Raw genomic sequence first — 17,517 nt, 5'->3', positions numbered from 1 at the left:
ATGTGTGCAGACGGCCTATCGCATACCTTATATACCCACCAAGCCAGCGCAAGACTCGACCGTGTATTGATGAAGAGGCAAATGAATGAAGGTATTGTATAACAATTTTTTTTTTTTTAAATAAAAAAAAAATTGTTAAATGAATGAAGGTGTTATGACCTAGCGATCATAGCAACAATGTTATATTAAATGTTGGTAGTCTAGTTACAGATTTTTTTGGGATAAAAGTGCTATGTCCAGTTCTTAATTTCTAATAATTTATCTTTAACTGTAAATATCTTAGTTTCTTCTCCATGTAATATAACCCCTTTATCTACTCGCCTCTTAATTATATTAGGATATTTTTTACATCGTATTTCTTTACAAAGAAACTTCCGAATGGGACCATTTACAACAATTACCAAAGATTTTGAAAGCCACGTATCCTATTTTATGCAGCTCTCCAATAAGATAAGATATTATGCCTGATTTTGCAGTAATTTAAAATCTAAGTGACACTAGTCTAACGATTACTGCTGATGATAAAAAATTATAACTTGTATAAAAGAAAATATTTTGATAACATTAAATTCTTAACATAATACAAACAATTCATACCACGCGACACATTATGTTTTGCTGAACATTTGTAAAAAAGTAACAAAGAACCGTTCCACCAAAGTAAATGTATGTTTATTAGTTGGTGTTATTAACATTGGGTTAATGATTTATAAAACCTCAATATTCAACCATGCTGCAAATGAGATCATAAAACATGAGAAATATTTGGGAGAGACCCAGCTGCGGCCAACATGGTGACGCTTGTGGTGCTGACGAAGTTACAAATCATACAGTTATCATCCTAAATGAGTGTTTGTTCTGTGTTGTGGGCGGCAATAAAAGTATTTCGCACCACTGAGCAAGTTTCTACAGCAAGGACATCTTGTTCTGGCCTTGCACTGCCAATCTGTCATACAGTACTTTCCCTTAGAACTGCTTGTATGAATACAGAAACAATTTATATGGAGGTTTTTGGGAAAAAAACTTCCCACCTGTTCCCATTTGATCTTACGCAAGTGGTAAAAGAACGAACTAATGGGGGTTCACTGCTGATTTGGTACTAATACAATGGAGCACAACATTTTTAATCATCTTTTATAGCCCCCCTAAAGAGCTAATCTTGTGGAATAAATGTACAAATCTGGGAGTAGCTCTTCACTGAGCAAGGAGTTGCACTATGATTTTCTTTACATCCAAAAATACACCTGATAGGTTATGCTAAAACTATGACATAAGATAAGCTATAAAAAAGTTACAGCACTAATAGCAATTCAGATTCAACAGAAGATTGTTTCCTGCATACAGTAGATTTCCTTTCCGGAGACCCTTTGAAGTACTACAGTATCCTTCATTAAGCTTGCTACAAAAGGGCTGCTCCGAATGCCTGGCCCCTTTAGGTCAGCCATAGTCTCTACTAGCATAAAATGACTGATAACATTATCCGGCACTAACATTCACAGCGGGTACTTGAATGGAGATTTATATGACCTGGGCAGTATGGATGGTGTAATACAAGCATTCCCAACCACGGTTCTCGAGGCACACTAACAGTGCAGGTTGTAGTGATATCCAGGCTTCAGCACAGGTGATTTAATTAGTATCTCAGTTATTTTGATTTAACCATCTGTGCTGCAGCCTGGATATCACTAAAACCTGCACTGTTGGTGTGCCTTGAGTACCGTGGTTGGGAATGCCTGGTGTAATAGTTAGCAATACTGCCTCACAGCACTGAGGTCATGAGTTTGATTCCCACCATGGCCCTAACTGTGTGAAGTATGTGCGGTTTTCCTCCCACAATCCAAAAAATTTTATGCTAGGTTAATGGTCTCTTAATAAAAAAAGAAAATTAACCCTAGTGTGTAAGTGTGTGCAAGTACTCTTCATATATTTAGGGCAGACTAGATGGGCCATGTGGTATTTACTATTTATATGCCATAAAATACGGCAGTACAGATTGTGTAATGGTTAGCATTACTGCTTCACAGCACTGAGGTCATGGGTTCAATTCCCACCATGGCCCTACCTGTGCGGAGTTTGTATATTCTCCCCGTACTTGCGTGGGTTTCCTCCAGTTACTCCGGTTTCCTCCCACAATCCAAAAATATACTGGTAGGTCAATTGGATCCCAACAAAATTAACCCCAGTATGAATGTGTGTGCGTGTACATGTGGTAGGGAATATAGACTAAGATCCACTGGGGCAGGGACCGATGTGAATGGCTAAATATTCTCTCTGTAAAGCGCTGCGGAATATGTGTGCGCTATATAAATAACTGGTAATAATAATAATAATAAAATTCTATGTTCTATGTAACATAGGGCCACAAGGCCATTTTCAGTGGCCCCTATGAAGCAGAAAGAGGATATTGTGACAGAAAAACTGCATTATTTCTGTTGTGGGTCACCCTACAGTATACCTGACACACATTTTGTCGGTTCTCACTGTGCTGAATGCTGGATTTCAGTGTGGCTACTTGGCTGGTGCTTCAGATCAGTAAGGCTAGTCTGGCAGCAAATCTGAAACGATAAGCTTCATTGTAAATCAGAATCTCCCTGTATAACTTCAGAGCTTAGCCAACTTTTTACATGAGGAGCAAATGTGGAAAAATAGTCTCCCCAGTTATTTCCCACGTGCCTCCTATTAGGTTCATCAGACCCTTCACATGCTTCCCCACCTGACTGTCTTGTTTTGTGCCCCCCCAAATATGTATTGTGCTCTCATCTGTTTGCTCTGTATTGTGTGCTATAACCACGTCTCCCCAAGAAACTGCATGCCCCCATATTGTGCCCTTACCCTTCCCTCATTTGTATGTCCTGTATTTTGAAGCCCCAATTTCTCTATTTCTGTATTGTGCCCCCACACCTCCATCTGTATGTCCTGTGCTCTTGTGACTCATCTGTATGTTTTTATTGCCACTCTCCCCCTCCTCAGTCTCTATATTTTGTACTGCACTTGCAATGTCTATCCCCACAAGTTAACTGACCTCATACTTGCCATCTTCTCATGCTCTTTCAGACCTGTCTGCCGCCATTCTGCAGTCCCATCCAGTCCTACAATGCTGACGCTGTATCTGACCAGCACAATGCAACACCATTACATAACGTCTGCAACTCTACCGTTAACTCGGAATCTGGGCACCACTTAAGGTGCCCTGAACATCTACTGTCCTAATGCAACTCGCAGTAAAAAAAGGAAAAAGGTGTAGTGAGTATGCCCACACCGCTGGGACCTGGATAGGTGCCAATTTTCAGCTGGGGTAGAATAGTTATTAAGGATGTGGGAGAGTGTTATTACAGGGATGAAAGGGGACAATAAGTTGATACAGGGTGGAGAATGTGCAGTTATGGTGAAGGGAGAATGTACTGCAACAGAGAGGAGAGCGGAGGATGAGATATTACAGAGGGAAAGGGGTGAAAATGCTGCTACAGGTGGGGAGGGGAGTTTCTGTTATTACAGAGATGACAGAGCAGGTGTTACAGAAAAAAGGAGAGAATATACAGCTACAGGGACGAGAGTGGAGGATGTACTGGTATTGGGGGGGGGGGGGCGCGAATGGAGGATGTGCTGCTAAAGGGTTGAGAGCGAAGGAAGTGCTGCTACAGGTGGGGGTGTGGAAGATGTGCTGCTACAGGAGGGGTGGTGCGAGTATGGAGGATGTGCTGCTACAATGAGGGGGAATGGAGGATGTGCTTCTGGGAGGACGTGCTGCTACAGGTGTGGGGTAGGAGAGAGTGGAAGATGTGCTGCTACAGGGGGAAGAGCAGAGGATATGATTCTACAGGGGGAAGAGCAGAGGATATGCTTCTACAGGGAGAAGAGCAGAGGATATGCTTCTACAGGGAGAAGAGCAGAGGATATGCTTCTACAGGGAGAAGAGCAGAGGATATGCTTCTACAGGGGGAAGAGCAGAGGATATGCTTCTACAGGGAGAAGAGCAGAGGATATGCTTCTACAGGGGGAAGAGCAGAGGATATGCTTCTACAGGGAGAAGAGCAGAGGATATGCTTCTACAGGGGGAAGAGCAGAGGATATGCTTCTACAGGGAGAAGAGCAGAGGATATGCTTCTACAGGGGGAAGAGCAGAGGATATGCTTCCACAGAGGGAAGAGCAGAGGATATGCTTCCACAGAGGGAAGAGCAGAGGATATGCTTCTACGGGGGGGAAGAGCAAAAGATATGCTTCTACAGGGGGGGAAGAGCAAAAGATATGCTTCTACAGGGAGAAGAGCAGAGGATATGCTTCTACAGGGGGAAGAGCAGAGGATATGCTTCTACAGGGGGAAGAGCAGAGGATATGCTTCTACAGGGGGAAGAGCAGAGGATATGCTTCCACAGAGGGAAGAGCAGAGGATATGCTTCTACAGGGGGAAGAGCAGAGGACATGCTTCTACGGGGGGGAAGAGCAAAAGATATGCTTCTACAGGGGGGGAAGAGCAAAAGATATGCTTCTACAGGGAGAAGAGCAGAGGATATGCTTCTACAGGGGGAAGAGCAGAGGATATGCTTCTACAGGGGGAAGAGCAGAGGATATGCTTCTACAGGGGGAAGAGCAGAGGATATGCTTCTACAGGGGGAAGAGCAGAGGATATGCTTCTACAGGGGGAAGAGCAGAGGATATGCTTCTACAGGGGGGAAGAGCAGAGGATATGCTTCTACAGGGGGGAAGAGCAGAGGATATGCTTCTAAGGGGGGGAAGAGCAAAAGAAAAGCTTCTACAGGGGGAAAGAGCAAAAGATAAGCTTCTACAGGGGGGGATGAGCAAAATATATGCTTCTACAGGGGGGGAAGAGCAAAAGATATGCTTCTACAGGGAGAAGAGCAGAGGATATGCTTCTACAGGGGGGGAAGAGCAAAAGATATGCTTCTACAGGGAGAAGAGCAGAGGATATGCTTCTACAGGGAGAAGAGCAGAGGATATGCTTCTACAGGGAGAAGAGCAGAGGATATGATTCTACAGGGAGAAGAGCAGAGGATATGATTCTTCAGGGGGAAGAGCAGAGGATATGCTTTTACAGGGAGAAGAGCAGAGGATATGCTTCTACAGGGGGGGGGGAGCAAAAGATATGCTTCTACAGGGAGAAGAGCAGAGGATATGCTTCTACAGGGAGAAGAGCAGAGGATATGCTTCTACAGGGGGGGGGGGGAGAGCAAAAGATATGCTTCTACAGGGGGGGAAGAGCAAAAGATATGCTTCTACAGGGGGAAGGCTAGGTGGGGTGAGTGGAGGATATGTTGCTACTGAGGAAAAGAGTGGAGAATGTTCTGCTAAGAGGTAGGGAGTGGTTTAGGAGAGCAAAGAATGTGATATTACAGAGGGAGGGAGAGAGGGGAGTGAATGTTCAGCTACAGGAGGGACAGCAGAGTATGTGTAGCTACAGGGTGGAGAGCAGAGGATGTGATACTGCAGAGGGGGAGAGGAGAGCATGCTGCTACAGGCAAGGAGTAGAGTTTGTGTTATTACAGAGATGATGGGGTGGGTGTTACAGAGAAGAAAATATGCAGCTACAGAGATGAGAGCGGAGGTGCTGCTATAGGGGGTGGGGAACGATCTGAGTATGTGCTGCTATAGGGTTGAGAGCGGAGTATGTGCTGCTACAGGGTGGGGGAGGAGTGAAGGAGGATGTGCTGGTATGAGGAGGGATGATGTGCTACTACAGGGGGAGGGAGAGAGCGGAAGAGGAAGTGCTGGTATAAAGGGGGGAGGAGTGAAAGATGTGATACTACGGGGGGGGGGGGGGAGGTTCTGCTAGAGGTAGAGGGGTAGAGCAGAGGATGGGCTGATACAAGAAATGGGGGTGAGCAGTGGAAGTGCTGCTACTGGGTGTGAAGGGTATTGGGAGAGCAGAGGATGTGATATTACAGAGGGGGGAGGGGGTGGTAGAATGTGTTATTACAGAGGTGAGGAGGGATGTGTTACTACCACGAGATGGCAGACGGGAACATGGTTCAGGACAGCACATGTAAATGCTGCTGGGCTCTGTAGCAGTTGCTATCCACGTCACCCTGATTGTTACACCCAAGGGCTCAACCATATTTAGCCTATTAACTAGGAACAAGAGCCAAGAATGACACTGTTTGCGGTACTAGTGAACTGGATTTACAGTATATAGATTCACTGGTGAATTTTTACTATTTGTCATGACAGGTACTGTAATCTACAATTCCTTTTTTGCACTACTCAGAAGACTGACGTGCTGCTGACTGCAGAAAATAAAGTGCTACATGTATAGGCATACCCATCCAGTTTTTCAACATTCACGCTGAATAGCCCATAGAAAACTGCTTTGGTCTCATTTGAAATGGGTGAGGTTTAATTTCCTCAAGTATGGTTTGGTGAACTGAGGATGTTGGATGATTTTCCAACTCTGGAATGTTGGTGGGTTTGGTTGTAACGCTGCTGGAACATAGTTACATTTTTCAATAGAATTTTGATTTTAGAAACACTTGAAAAAAAGGAAACACAAAGAATGATCACATTGAACTGTACATACATGTAATTTACACTGCAGCTCATTGATCTGTACTTAATAAATTACTATACACTTACATAACAGTATATTTTAGTATGAAGGCATATGGGCATCAGCATAGTTGATTCAGTGTGCATACAGATGGAAACGTCCAATGAGACTACACTGGCCCAGGCAAGGGTTCCAAGTATGAATAATGGCTGCTGATTTTGTCTAGGAGTCGTAAAGCCACAGGTTTAAACTCCACTTCCCAGCATTCTCTCTGGTACACCATTAAATCAACATCCCACTTGCAATCCAGTACAATTTGCTCATCTTGAAGAGAAGAAACACAAAATATAACAATAGCATGTCACTATACGGAACCTAGAAATCTAATATACTGCGATTATTAGTAGTTTTATTAAAGCAAATAGATATGTAAAATATTCAAGAGCTTAGTGTGAAACAATACTGTGATCTTTGCTTCATAAACCCAATAGTAGATCAGCCATATTCCACGTCGGAAGATGGTGGGAAAAAGCAATTGGGTTTCAAGTTGCTTCAATTAATCTAGAAGGTGCAATAGAATTATTCATCTTTAGGGCTCATACACACTTTGTATTCTGTCCTCGCTTTAAGAGTGTTATAAAGAGTTCAGACTGAACCCAACTGTACTTTACTGAGTGCAGCAGATAACATCAAAACTGAAGCAAAGCAAAAAGGTGTGTGTACAGGTCCACCCTTCCCATTATTTAATGGGCTATTGGGACCATATCACATTTAACAGACATTAATCACACACTGTTACATATAAAACTACTATACATGTGTTTTTATGCTACAGGAAAAGGTATCAAATCCAACCTATTGTCTTACCAAGAAGAGAGGACAAAAGGTCCAAAAGTGCATTGATATCTTCCACTCCAAGATACAGTCCTGTGTCTGTAATATTCTCCATGAGATTCCACAAAGCTTTACAGACCAAGCCAGCCAGCTGCCAGTCCCAGCAGCCAAAGTCCTGTAAACACTCAACCAGCCTGCATCAGAAAGGATCTATTACTATGATGCCACTTTTCATCTTAGAAACCCCATAACACTATCCATGCATTATTCCTTACAATTGCTTCCAAAGAAACATAAAAAGGAAAAAGTGACACAAAACGTAAAAAGTGTTGAGGTTGAGAACCTCTGCAATAGAGAATTACTTGTTCTGTAATCTGATGTATGTTATCTTGGTTATAAGGTGTAAAATTATAGAAAACCCAGAACGATGTATCACTAGGGACTACTAGTCTGGTTACTAAAATAGCCCACTGAAGAATTAACATTGAAATCCCGGAAACAGAACATTATAGATCTACTAAGCTGTCCGCTTGGTTGTTAAAACAATGGTTCCCAAACTCGGTCCTCAGGACTCCAATCAGTTTACGTATTCCAGGTCACCCAGCAGGAGCACAGATGTGCTGATTCATTATAAAAGATCCACAAGCATCTCATTTTCACTCCTGCAATTGAATAGGAAAATCCTGCGGTTGCGGGAAAAACCTGCAGGGTATTTCAAATTTCCCGCTCTCAACTGAATCCGTCTGTTAGGCTGAGTTTCAGAACCTATGTGTTAGGATACAATGTGTATGTTATGACACCCTATTTGTGCTTTAGTTTGTAGCTTCTGTGCTTTGAATTATATAAAAATCAAATAAATATTTATGTTGAATTTGGTATAATCTAAAAATGTTATTTAAAGAAAAGAAATCAGGTTTTGTTTTTTTGCTTTACAATGAAGCTCTGTGTGATCTCAGGTATATATTAAAACAAAGGAAGACCACATGGAGTCTGCACATAAACCTATTTCGTAACATTGTGAAGTACTGTAAATAGAAAAGGAAGCAGTTATATACCAATGGAGGAAATGGGAATGGGGAAATTGATGCTTTCAGGATAGTGCCAGAGTCTACTGCGCAAGTAGGTCTAACCCAGAGCTATGGGTTACTGCGCTCATAGCGGCTGCAGTAAGGGCAGAAAGCCCCACTCAGTGCAGTGTTTCGTTTGCAACTCAGGAGGGTGCAAACACAAATCCGCTATAAGTGTGGAAATCGCTTGGATTGGGTGACTGATATACTGTACAATAATCCTATGTTTTAATGTAAACCTCTTTAATAACCAAAATATATGCTTAGCTAAAGCAAAATCTTGTGCTTGCTTCCTCCCACTACCAAAACACTACTGATTAAGGGTTAAGTGTTAATAATGATGAAATTAACTGTATAGTGTATGTTTGTGTAGTATTTGGGCTGTAAGGATCACTGGTGCAGGGACCTGCGAATGATTAAACAATTTGTATAGCACTGCGTGTTGGTGCTCTATAAAGATTATTATTATTATTATTAATAATAACAATTATAGAAAATGAACATAAAAAGTTACAATACAGGCAACAAGAAAACAAAGGGAAATAACTGTGGTAAAACTTCTGCAGGGCATAACAACTTCAGCTTCATGGGTCAAAAACTGTTCACTAGCAGCCAAAAACACAAGGCCGCAATTTACACAACACACTTTATATATTTCATGATCAGATGAGTTTGAGGAACCCAAAGCTACCAAACTTTATCAGTGAAATTAACTTATACTGCAATAAAGCAGAATGTACAAGCAGAGAAACTCAGCATCCCATGTCAGCAGCAGAGCCTCCTGTGTACAGGCCAGTAGTAATGACAGAAGGGATCACAACAAGGGGGGGGGGGCACTGTCCCCAGTACGCTGAGCACTCACATCACAGGGTCAAGTATATTATGAAGTACCAAGGGCTCCTCAGTAAATCAGATGGTCTCCCAATAACCCTGAAATTTAAGGCAAGCCCTCATAAGAATAAGCATAACGTTAAAACGGTTTCCTTATGGTATTTGTTAGAGGGCCCAAGGCTCATTGTATGCAGACACTACACAGTGATTTGTATTCAGTGGAAGCATTCTAAAGTTCTAATACTAGCTAATATATTAACATTGGGAAGTGTAGCACATCACCAGGGACCCTTATTTCAGCATTAATAAAAGACGGTTTAACTTACATTGACATTTTAGATATCTACTAATAAGTATATTCAGGGCAGTTTAACAGCAACCTGTGCAAAACACCCAAGAAGCTCCAGTGGCAACAGGCAGAGGGGCCAATGCCTCTAAGCCCAGCCAGCACTGACTAAAGGCCCCTAAAATCATGGGACCCTGGGCATCTGCTCAGTTGGCCCCTACGTTGAAATTGCCCTGTGTATATTCACCTTCTTACCATAAAAAAAAGTACAAAAATGTAATAGGATTTTAATACCTACCGGTAAATCCTTTTCTCTTAGTCCGTAGAGGATGCTGGGGACTCCAAAAGGACCATGGGGTATAGACGGGATCCGCAGGAGACATGGGCACACTATAAGACTTTGAATGGGTGTGAACTGGCTCCTCCCTCTATGCCCCTTCTCCAGACCACAGTTATAGAACTGTGCCCAGGGAAACGGACATTAAGAGGAAAGAATTTATTGTTTAAACACGGTGAGCGTCATACCAGCTCACAACTCAACATGCCGCAGAACATGGCATTCAATAGAACACCAGCCGACGGCATGAATAAATATACAGCACTATGCTGACTGAAATTGTAACACAACCTGTGTGTAAACACGACCAATAATAGCATACCGCATGCCATGGCATGAATAATGTCAGCAACAGACTGACTGAAAGGAAACACAACATGTGTAACCATAGCCAATAACTGCAGATACAGTACGCACTGGGACGGGCGCCCAGCATCCTCTACGGACTAAAAGAAAAGGATTTACCGGTAGGTATTAAAATCCTATTTTCTCATACGTCCAAGAGGATGCTGGGGACTCCAAAAGGACCATGGGGTCTATTCCAAAGCTCTAGAATGGGCAGGAGAGTGCGGATGACTCTGCAGCACCGATTGCCCAAACAAGAAGGCCTCAACAGCCAGGGTATCAAACTTGCAGAATATATTTGCAAAATTGTTTGAACCCGACGAAGCAGCTGCTCTGCAAGGCTATAAAGCGAGACCCCTCAGGTAGCCGCCCAGGATGAGCCCACCTTCTTGGTAGAATGGGCCTTCACGATTTCGGCAACGGCAAACCAGCCGTAAAACAAGCAAGCTTAATTGTAATTCAGATCCAGTGTGTAATAGTCTGCTTGGAAGCAGGAACCCTGTTGGGAGCATATAGGATAACAGATCCTCCGTTTTCCTGATCTGAGCCAATCTGGCAACACAAATTTTCAAAATTCCGACCACATCGAGATACTCCGATGTCACCCAGGCGTCAGTAGCCACCGGCACCACAATAGGTTGGTTCAAGGGAAAACGATGAAACCACTTTTGGCAGAAACTATCTTCCTGGAAGATTAAACAGGGCTTTTTTGAGACCAAACCGCCAACTCAGACACCCGCCATGCAGATGCCAAGGTCAAGCGCATGACCACTTTCCAAGTGAGAAATTTCAACTGAACCATACTGAAAAGTTCAACCAAAGAAATTGCAGAAACTGCAACACCACGTAAAGATACCATGGTGTCACAGAGGCACAAATGGAGGATGGATGTGTTAAACTCCTTTTACGAAAGTATTAAACCCTGGAAAGGAGGCCAATTGTTTATTGGAATACAACAGATAAGGCTGAAATCTGACCTTAATCGAGTCCAACCAAAGATCACCTCCACACGATCTTGTAAGAAAAGAAGGGAGAAAATGATCCAACCGGAATTCTTCCGTAGGAACCTTCTTGGATTCACACCAAGACACAACATTTTCCCCCCAAATATGGTGGTAATGTTTTGACGTTACTTCTTTTCTGACTGAAAAAGAGTAGGGAAGACCTCACTGGAAATACACTTCCGGGCTGGAATCCGACGTTCAATCTCGAAGTCGTCAATGGAAACCGCGGTCAGTATACGAACACACACGGCCCCTGCCATAACAGATCCTCTCGCAGAGGAAGAGGACAGGGATCTCCTATGAGTAATTCGCTGAAGATCTGGATACCAGCCCTCCTTGACCAGTCTGGAACAAGGAGGATAATCTGAACTCTTGTTTCTCTTATAATCTTTTAACATTTTTGGAAAAAGTGGAAGTGGAGGGAACACATAGACTGACTGAAACACCCACGGTGTCACCAGGGTATCCACCGCTAATGCTTGAGGGGACCCCCGACCCGTAACAAAATTTCTGAAATTTCTTGTCAAGGGGAGATGCCATCTTGTCTATTTTCGGAATTCTCCAAAGACTTATCACTTCCGTGAAAAAACGCTTGATGAAGACTCAACCCTCCTGAACGGAGAACGTGTCCGCCGAGGAAGTCAGCTTCCCAGTTGTCCACTCTTGGAACGAACATTGCTGATAGAGCGCGTAAATGGTTTCATCGCCCAGCGGAAAATCTTTCTGGCTACTGCCATTTCTTCTCCGGTTCTTGTCTATAGAAAACAGTTATAAACGGACTTTAACTGTAGACCGTTAATGGGGCGACAAGTATCCTAACATGACACTTGTCCTCAGTGAGAATTGCGCCGCTACCACAGGAGCAACATACTGGTCTTGAAACCATTATTATCCCAGGTGGGAACCGGACCACTTGTCCAACAGGTCCCGCTGAACACTCAGGCCTGGAACCTGCCCACTGAATGGCCTCGTAGGCCCCAATCATCTTTTTTCAGCAACTTACTGTATCAACGGATTGACACCGTTGCAGGTCTGCCAGACTCTGAATTCTCAGAGCTTCCCCCTTTTTTTTTTTTTTTAAGCAAATAAACTCTTCTCAGTATTGCCTCTAATAATATTGCCCAAGCCGATCACCATGTCGTTGGGACCAACAGGGATTCTGGCAAGTCCTGTTGTTAAAGAACGGTCAAGGAGAAAACAACGTTTCGCACCATTTGGCTTCTCGATCTCTCCATAATTCGGAGAGCGATCCAGTACAGAATAAATATGACTCCTTACTAACGAAGGAAACCCATCATACTGCCATCACCTTGGTGAAATGGTAACAACAATCCTGAATCGCAAACCTCAGGTAAGCCTAAAGGGGAAGAAACCGTAATTAGACCTCCTTACTCCACTTCCAGAGTGGAGAACCCTGCCATGAGAGATTTCCTCATGAAGTTTAAGTAGGAAAAATTGGGATTTATCTGACCAAGTCGTCCGGCCTCGGGAGCACGAAAAAACTTGAACAACAGCTTCTTCTTTTATGACCGGAACAGCAGGACAATGATCTGATCCAGACACAACTCTTGTATTGCGTCGCATACTACCTCCCTGTCATGAGGAGGATCGGTAAGGTTTATTTGAAAAAATCAGTGAGGGGAACGTCTGGAACTCCTGTATGTCCCCCTAGGGACTCTGTCCTTAACTCACTGGTCCATGTCCTTTCCAGGACGGACTGAAGAGTTTTAGACGAGGTCCCACCTGTGTGGGCCCCCGCAAGATAGACCCAACGTCCCACTATGGACGTGGTAGAAAGAATGGATGATTTCTGCACCTGTGAACCTGAAAAGGCAGCTGACCTTTTACCTATTTTACCTTCCTTTACCTGCAAAGAAAGGGGAATCCTTATCCGACTGCATCCTACAACAATGCGTCACCAACCGTTGCGAGGGAACATAGGGCAAGAAATATAAACTTACCCGTGTCACCTGCCGAGAGCATATTTACAAGGCCATCACCAACCAGGCTTCCCTTCATGGGGAAGAGACTCCACTTCTTTTCGGATTCAGCATTTGCATCTCTTTGGTAAATCCACAACGCCCTCCTAGCCGAGACCGCCATGGAAGTGGCCCGCGCACCCAAGAGTCCCATCCCTTGTAGTCGCACGGTAGTATGTTGCAATGTTCTAGAGATGACCCAACTCAAGGAGTAACACATCACTCCTCAGGGTAATTATATCGGATGACCAAGTAACCGACCATTCCTGAATACAATCACTCCCCCCTGCGCATGCAATGCAAGTATAATCAAAGCATATAATTAAAATATCACTTAGCTTCCTGTAAACGATCCTTTGTGACAGGGCCCCGTGCAGAATAGGGGTTGACTCTCACTTTATTCTATCCATGGCGGGAAAAGAATAAACACTCGGAATCCTCGTGATGATTTCAAACCATCTTTTCACGGCTGACCTAGAGTTATCGAACAGAGCGACCTGCACATGAGAAGGAAAAGTTTACTTCAGCATTCATTATAAAAAATTTTTGTATAAATATACACATTTAAATACACATATACACACGTATATCCCTATATACATAACTCATATATATATATATATATATATATATATATATATTTGTCAGGAACAGCAGGGTCCCTAGGGATAATAATGCGTTCTTAATGTGTATGAACATGTACTGAATGTCGATGTTGTGGATCTAATCAGGAAACATTATGGTCGACATAAGACATAGTAGTCGTGTCGACAACAGGGAGTAGTAACTGGGCAAAATAACATCTTTTGCGACCCAGAGGGGTCTGAGGGAAATATATACATAATTTTAATATTACGCCCCCACTTACCACGTCTGTGCTCGAGCTACAGATCAATGCAACCGTACCATAATTATACATATATACAAATATATACAGGTATAGCCTTTTTTTCTCAAATTGCATCACATTATCATAATAATTTATACCCAGTCATATTAGTTGGTGCCGACAGGGTCACCCACATACGTCTGTCTCTCCCATATAGTTTTTTCTTTTGGAAAAGCTTACAACTGCTGACATGCTGACACTTAATCTCATGAATAAAGTACCATCAGGAGTCGGCGGTGCCGACAGAGGGATTCCCATAGCCGTTTGTGGTAGAGCACTCACACATGCCAACACACGTGTACTAAACACCCACCGACATTAGATTGACTCTAATGGGTAGATCCCAGTATCTGACAGGGAAAACACATAAAACGTTTACCAACACATCTACAACACGCTCCTAGAGCTTTATTTTTACACTAAACAACTGTGCTCCCCCACCCGTTTTACACAGGGAGCTGTGCAACAGAGTTTTGGCGGGGCCAGCATCTCTGAGGAGAAAATGGCGCTGGATAGAGTGGTGAGGGCTAAGCCACGCCCCCTTATCGGCGCGCTTCAGTCCCGCTAGATAGTTACATTATTATACTGGCGGGGGTCTGTATACAGTGCCTATGCACTGTATACCACTTTGCCAGGCTCTAAACATGAGGTATATTGCTGCCCGTGGCGCCCCCCCTGCGCCCTGCACCCTTGTAGTGCCGCTTGTGTGTGGGAGCAATGGCGCGCAGCGCGACCGCTGCGCAGTACCTCAGACTCTGAAGTCTTCTGCCATCACTGAAGTCTTTTGTTCTTCCTTTACTCACCCGGCTTCTTTCTTCTGGCTCTGTGAGGGGGTTTACGGCGCGGCTCCGGGAACAAGCAGCTAGGCGCACCAAGTGATCGAACCCTCTGGAGCTAATGGTGTCCAGTAGCCTAAGAAGCAGAGCCCTTAACTAAGAAGAAGTAGGTCTGCTTCTCTCCCCTCACTCCCACGAAGCAGGAAGCATGTAGCCAGCAGGTCTCCCTGAAAATAATAAACCTAACAAAGTCTTTTCAGAGAAACTCAGGAGAGCTCCCCTAGTGTGTGTCCAGTCTCTCTGGGCACAGAATCTGAGGTCTGGAGGAGGGGCATAGAGGGAGGAGCCAGTTCACACCCATTCAAAGTCTTATAGTGTGCCCATGTCTCCTGCGGATCCCGTCTATGCCCCATGGTCCTTTTGGAGTCCCCAGCATCCTCTAGGACGTATAAGAAATAGAGTTTACAGATTGTTTCATTTTTCTTATGTTTCTATTTCTAAAGATGGCCGCATGCAACACCAATGGTGGCTCTCTGCATGAGCAGTGGGACAGAGATTTATTAACCAATCTGGCGGTACATGTAGAGGTTTGGGATTGTATTAATGATAATGGATATATAGAAAAGGGTGCCAATTTTTAACAGTTACATTTTCTTTTAACCCATATCATTGTGTATGTCAGAGCCTATTTAGAATTATATCGTGGATAGTTCAGATAATTTAGATTACCACCAGGGCTTGGATTGGGTGACTGATATTCATTATTATTATTATCCTTTATTTATATGGCGCCACAAGGGATCCCATTAGATAGTACATAAACAAATGAGCAAAACAAGAAAACAGCACTTACAGTTCAAGACAATATATGACAAGTACAGAAAACCAGGGGTTAGGTGCCGTCAATGGGAGTATAGAGTATAAGATAGTGTAAGTAAGAGAAGGAAAGGCACACAAGGGGAAAAGGCCCTACCCTTACGAGCTTACAATCTAAAAGAGTCTTTAATGGTTTCCCCAGGCCTCCGAGCCCTTCCCAAATACTTCTAGCAGAGTACATTGTTCTGTTAGTTCCCAATGAATGCATTGCTGATGGTCGGCCAAGCTCCTGCTCTGCGGGTATCAGAAGCCTCCTTGGTGGTAGCTGCTGCCATAACTTCTGTGAACAAGTTCTGTGACTCTATGCCCAGAAGCGAGCACAATGCCAAAGAAAAACGCTAGGCACATAACCATTCTGAGCTGGTGGATAACCAAACAGATGCCCATGCAGGACAAAAGCCTCCTCCACAACCACAAGAAAGAGAAGCTTTGAGAAAATAATTTCTGAAAGGCAGACAATGTTTAACGTACAACGTTGTGTATTATTTCTCCACTTTCTGAAGAAAATAATAATAGCAGCACCTATTTCCATTTCCCACTTTGAGAAATCCTTGTCTGCTCTGAAGTGGATAGTTTTATTGAGGGAGGGAACGATAAATAGTAGAGAGATTCTACCAGTCTACCTAGTAGGCTGTGCCATTTCCATCTGTCTCTCAGGTCTCAAGTGCCATATGTAATTAGCAAATTATGAGCACATCGCATTTGCAGGTGAGATAACCTGATTTATGTGATGCAGCAAATAACATTTCTAACACTGGCTTTTAAGGGGAGATATACTAAGCAGTCAAACAAGTGGAGAAGTGAGCCAGTGGAGAAGCTGGCCACAGCAACCAATCAGCTGCTGTGTATAATTTTATAGTATGCAAATTATAAGTGTTACTTCAATGCTGACTGGTTGCCGTGGGCAACTTCTCCACTAGCTCTCTTCTTAGTACATCTCCCCCTTAGTCTTCAATGAAAAATGCAGACAAATGGCACCCTCTAGGTGTAGTATAAATTTACTAGGACGAGTGAATACTTCAAAATTCTTATGGCTGTGCAAGTATCATGTATATATGAATAGTGCGCCTTGTGTATAGCTTATGTGTAAGATTTATAATGTCTGGGGACAGAATGATTCTCTAATTTATTCTTTATTCCCCTGACATGCTCCTGGATTCTCACTTTTAATGGATGTTTCACCTTATTCTGGTACACTGATTATATTGTTATTTGTGGCATTCGTTACACTAAAATTGTATGGACTACGGAGAAGAAACAGTATCTGAGGAACATAAGCAATATACATGTGCACTGGGAATTCCTCATGGAAGCCATTAACACCCACCGTGGACAGTGCAGTGGCTGATCGTGACTAGCGGCGTCTGGCCAGAACTGTCCGTGGTAACAGACAAGCGACACATATCACATCCACGTACAATGCAGAAGGTACCAGATACATATCCAGCAGGTCAGTGCATTCTTACCTCCCCACTGAAATCAGTTAACGTTGCTGCTATATGTGCAGAGAATACACACTAAAGACTGCTCTATCTGTATATAAAGCCCATAAGCAGAACTAAAGCAAACAGTCATTGGAGTACCTGACTTGTACCTTTTCTACAGCTATTTTAAAACCGTTTCAGACTTACTTTTTAAATGCACCTTCTTCTTTCAGTAATGTTCTCTTATTGCTGTCTGTAGCCAGATTAATCAGCACCCCACAGGCAGAGAAGCAGACATCCTGGTGCCTTGCATCCAGTAATGGAACTAGGAATTTATACACTACATGTGCACAAAGAATACATAATAAG

General features: G+C 43.3%; 1 protein-coding gene across 5 annotated transcripts in view; it reads right to left on the bottom strand.

The window, feature by feature from the left end:
* Nucleotides 1-656: 656 nt before the first annotated feature.
* ARMC2 (armadillo repeat containing 2) overlaps nucleotides 657-17,517 on the bottom strand; it is a 502,181-nt gene continuing 485,320 nt past the window's right edge. For all 5 annotated transcript variants that reach the window (XM_063917083.1, XM_063917082.1, XM_063917081.1 and 2 more), the window contains 3 exons: nucleotides 17,356-17,488; nucleotides 7,368-7,528; nucleotides 657-6,824 (listed from right to left, as the gene is read on the bottom strand). In XM_063917083.1, the coding sequence (XP_063773153.1) occupies nucleotides 6,670-6,824; nucleotides 7,368-7,528; nucleotides 17,356-17,488 (449 nt within the window). In that variant the 3' untranslated portion in view covers nucleotides 657-6,669. The remainder of the gene's footprint in view (nucleotides 6,825-7,367; nucleotides 7,529-17,355; nucleotides 17,489-17,517) is intronic.

This window comes from Pseudophryne corroboree, chromosome 4 (genome assembly GCF_028390025.1).
Source record: "Pseudophryne corroboree isolate aPseCor3 chromosome 4, aPseCor3.hap2, whole genome shotgun sequence".
Classification (NCBI taxonomy): Eukaryota; Metazoa; Chordata; class Amphibia; order Anura; family Myobatrachidae; genus Pseudophryne; species Pseudophryne corroboree.
The sequence above is the reverse complement of the archived record's forward strand: the minus strand, read 5'-3'. Positions and strand labels throughout refer to the sequence as shown.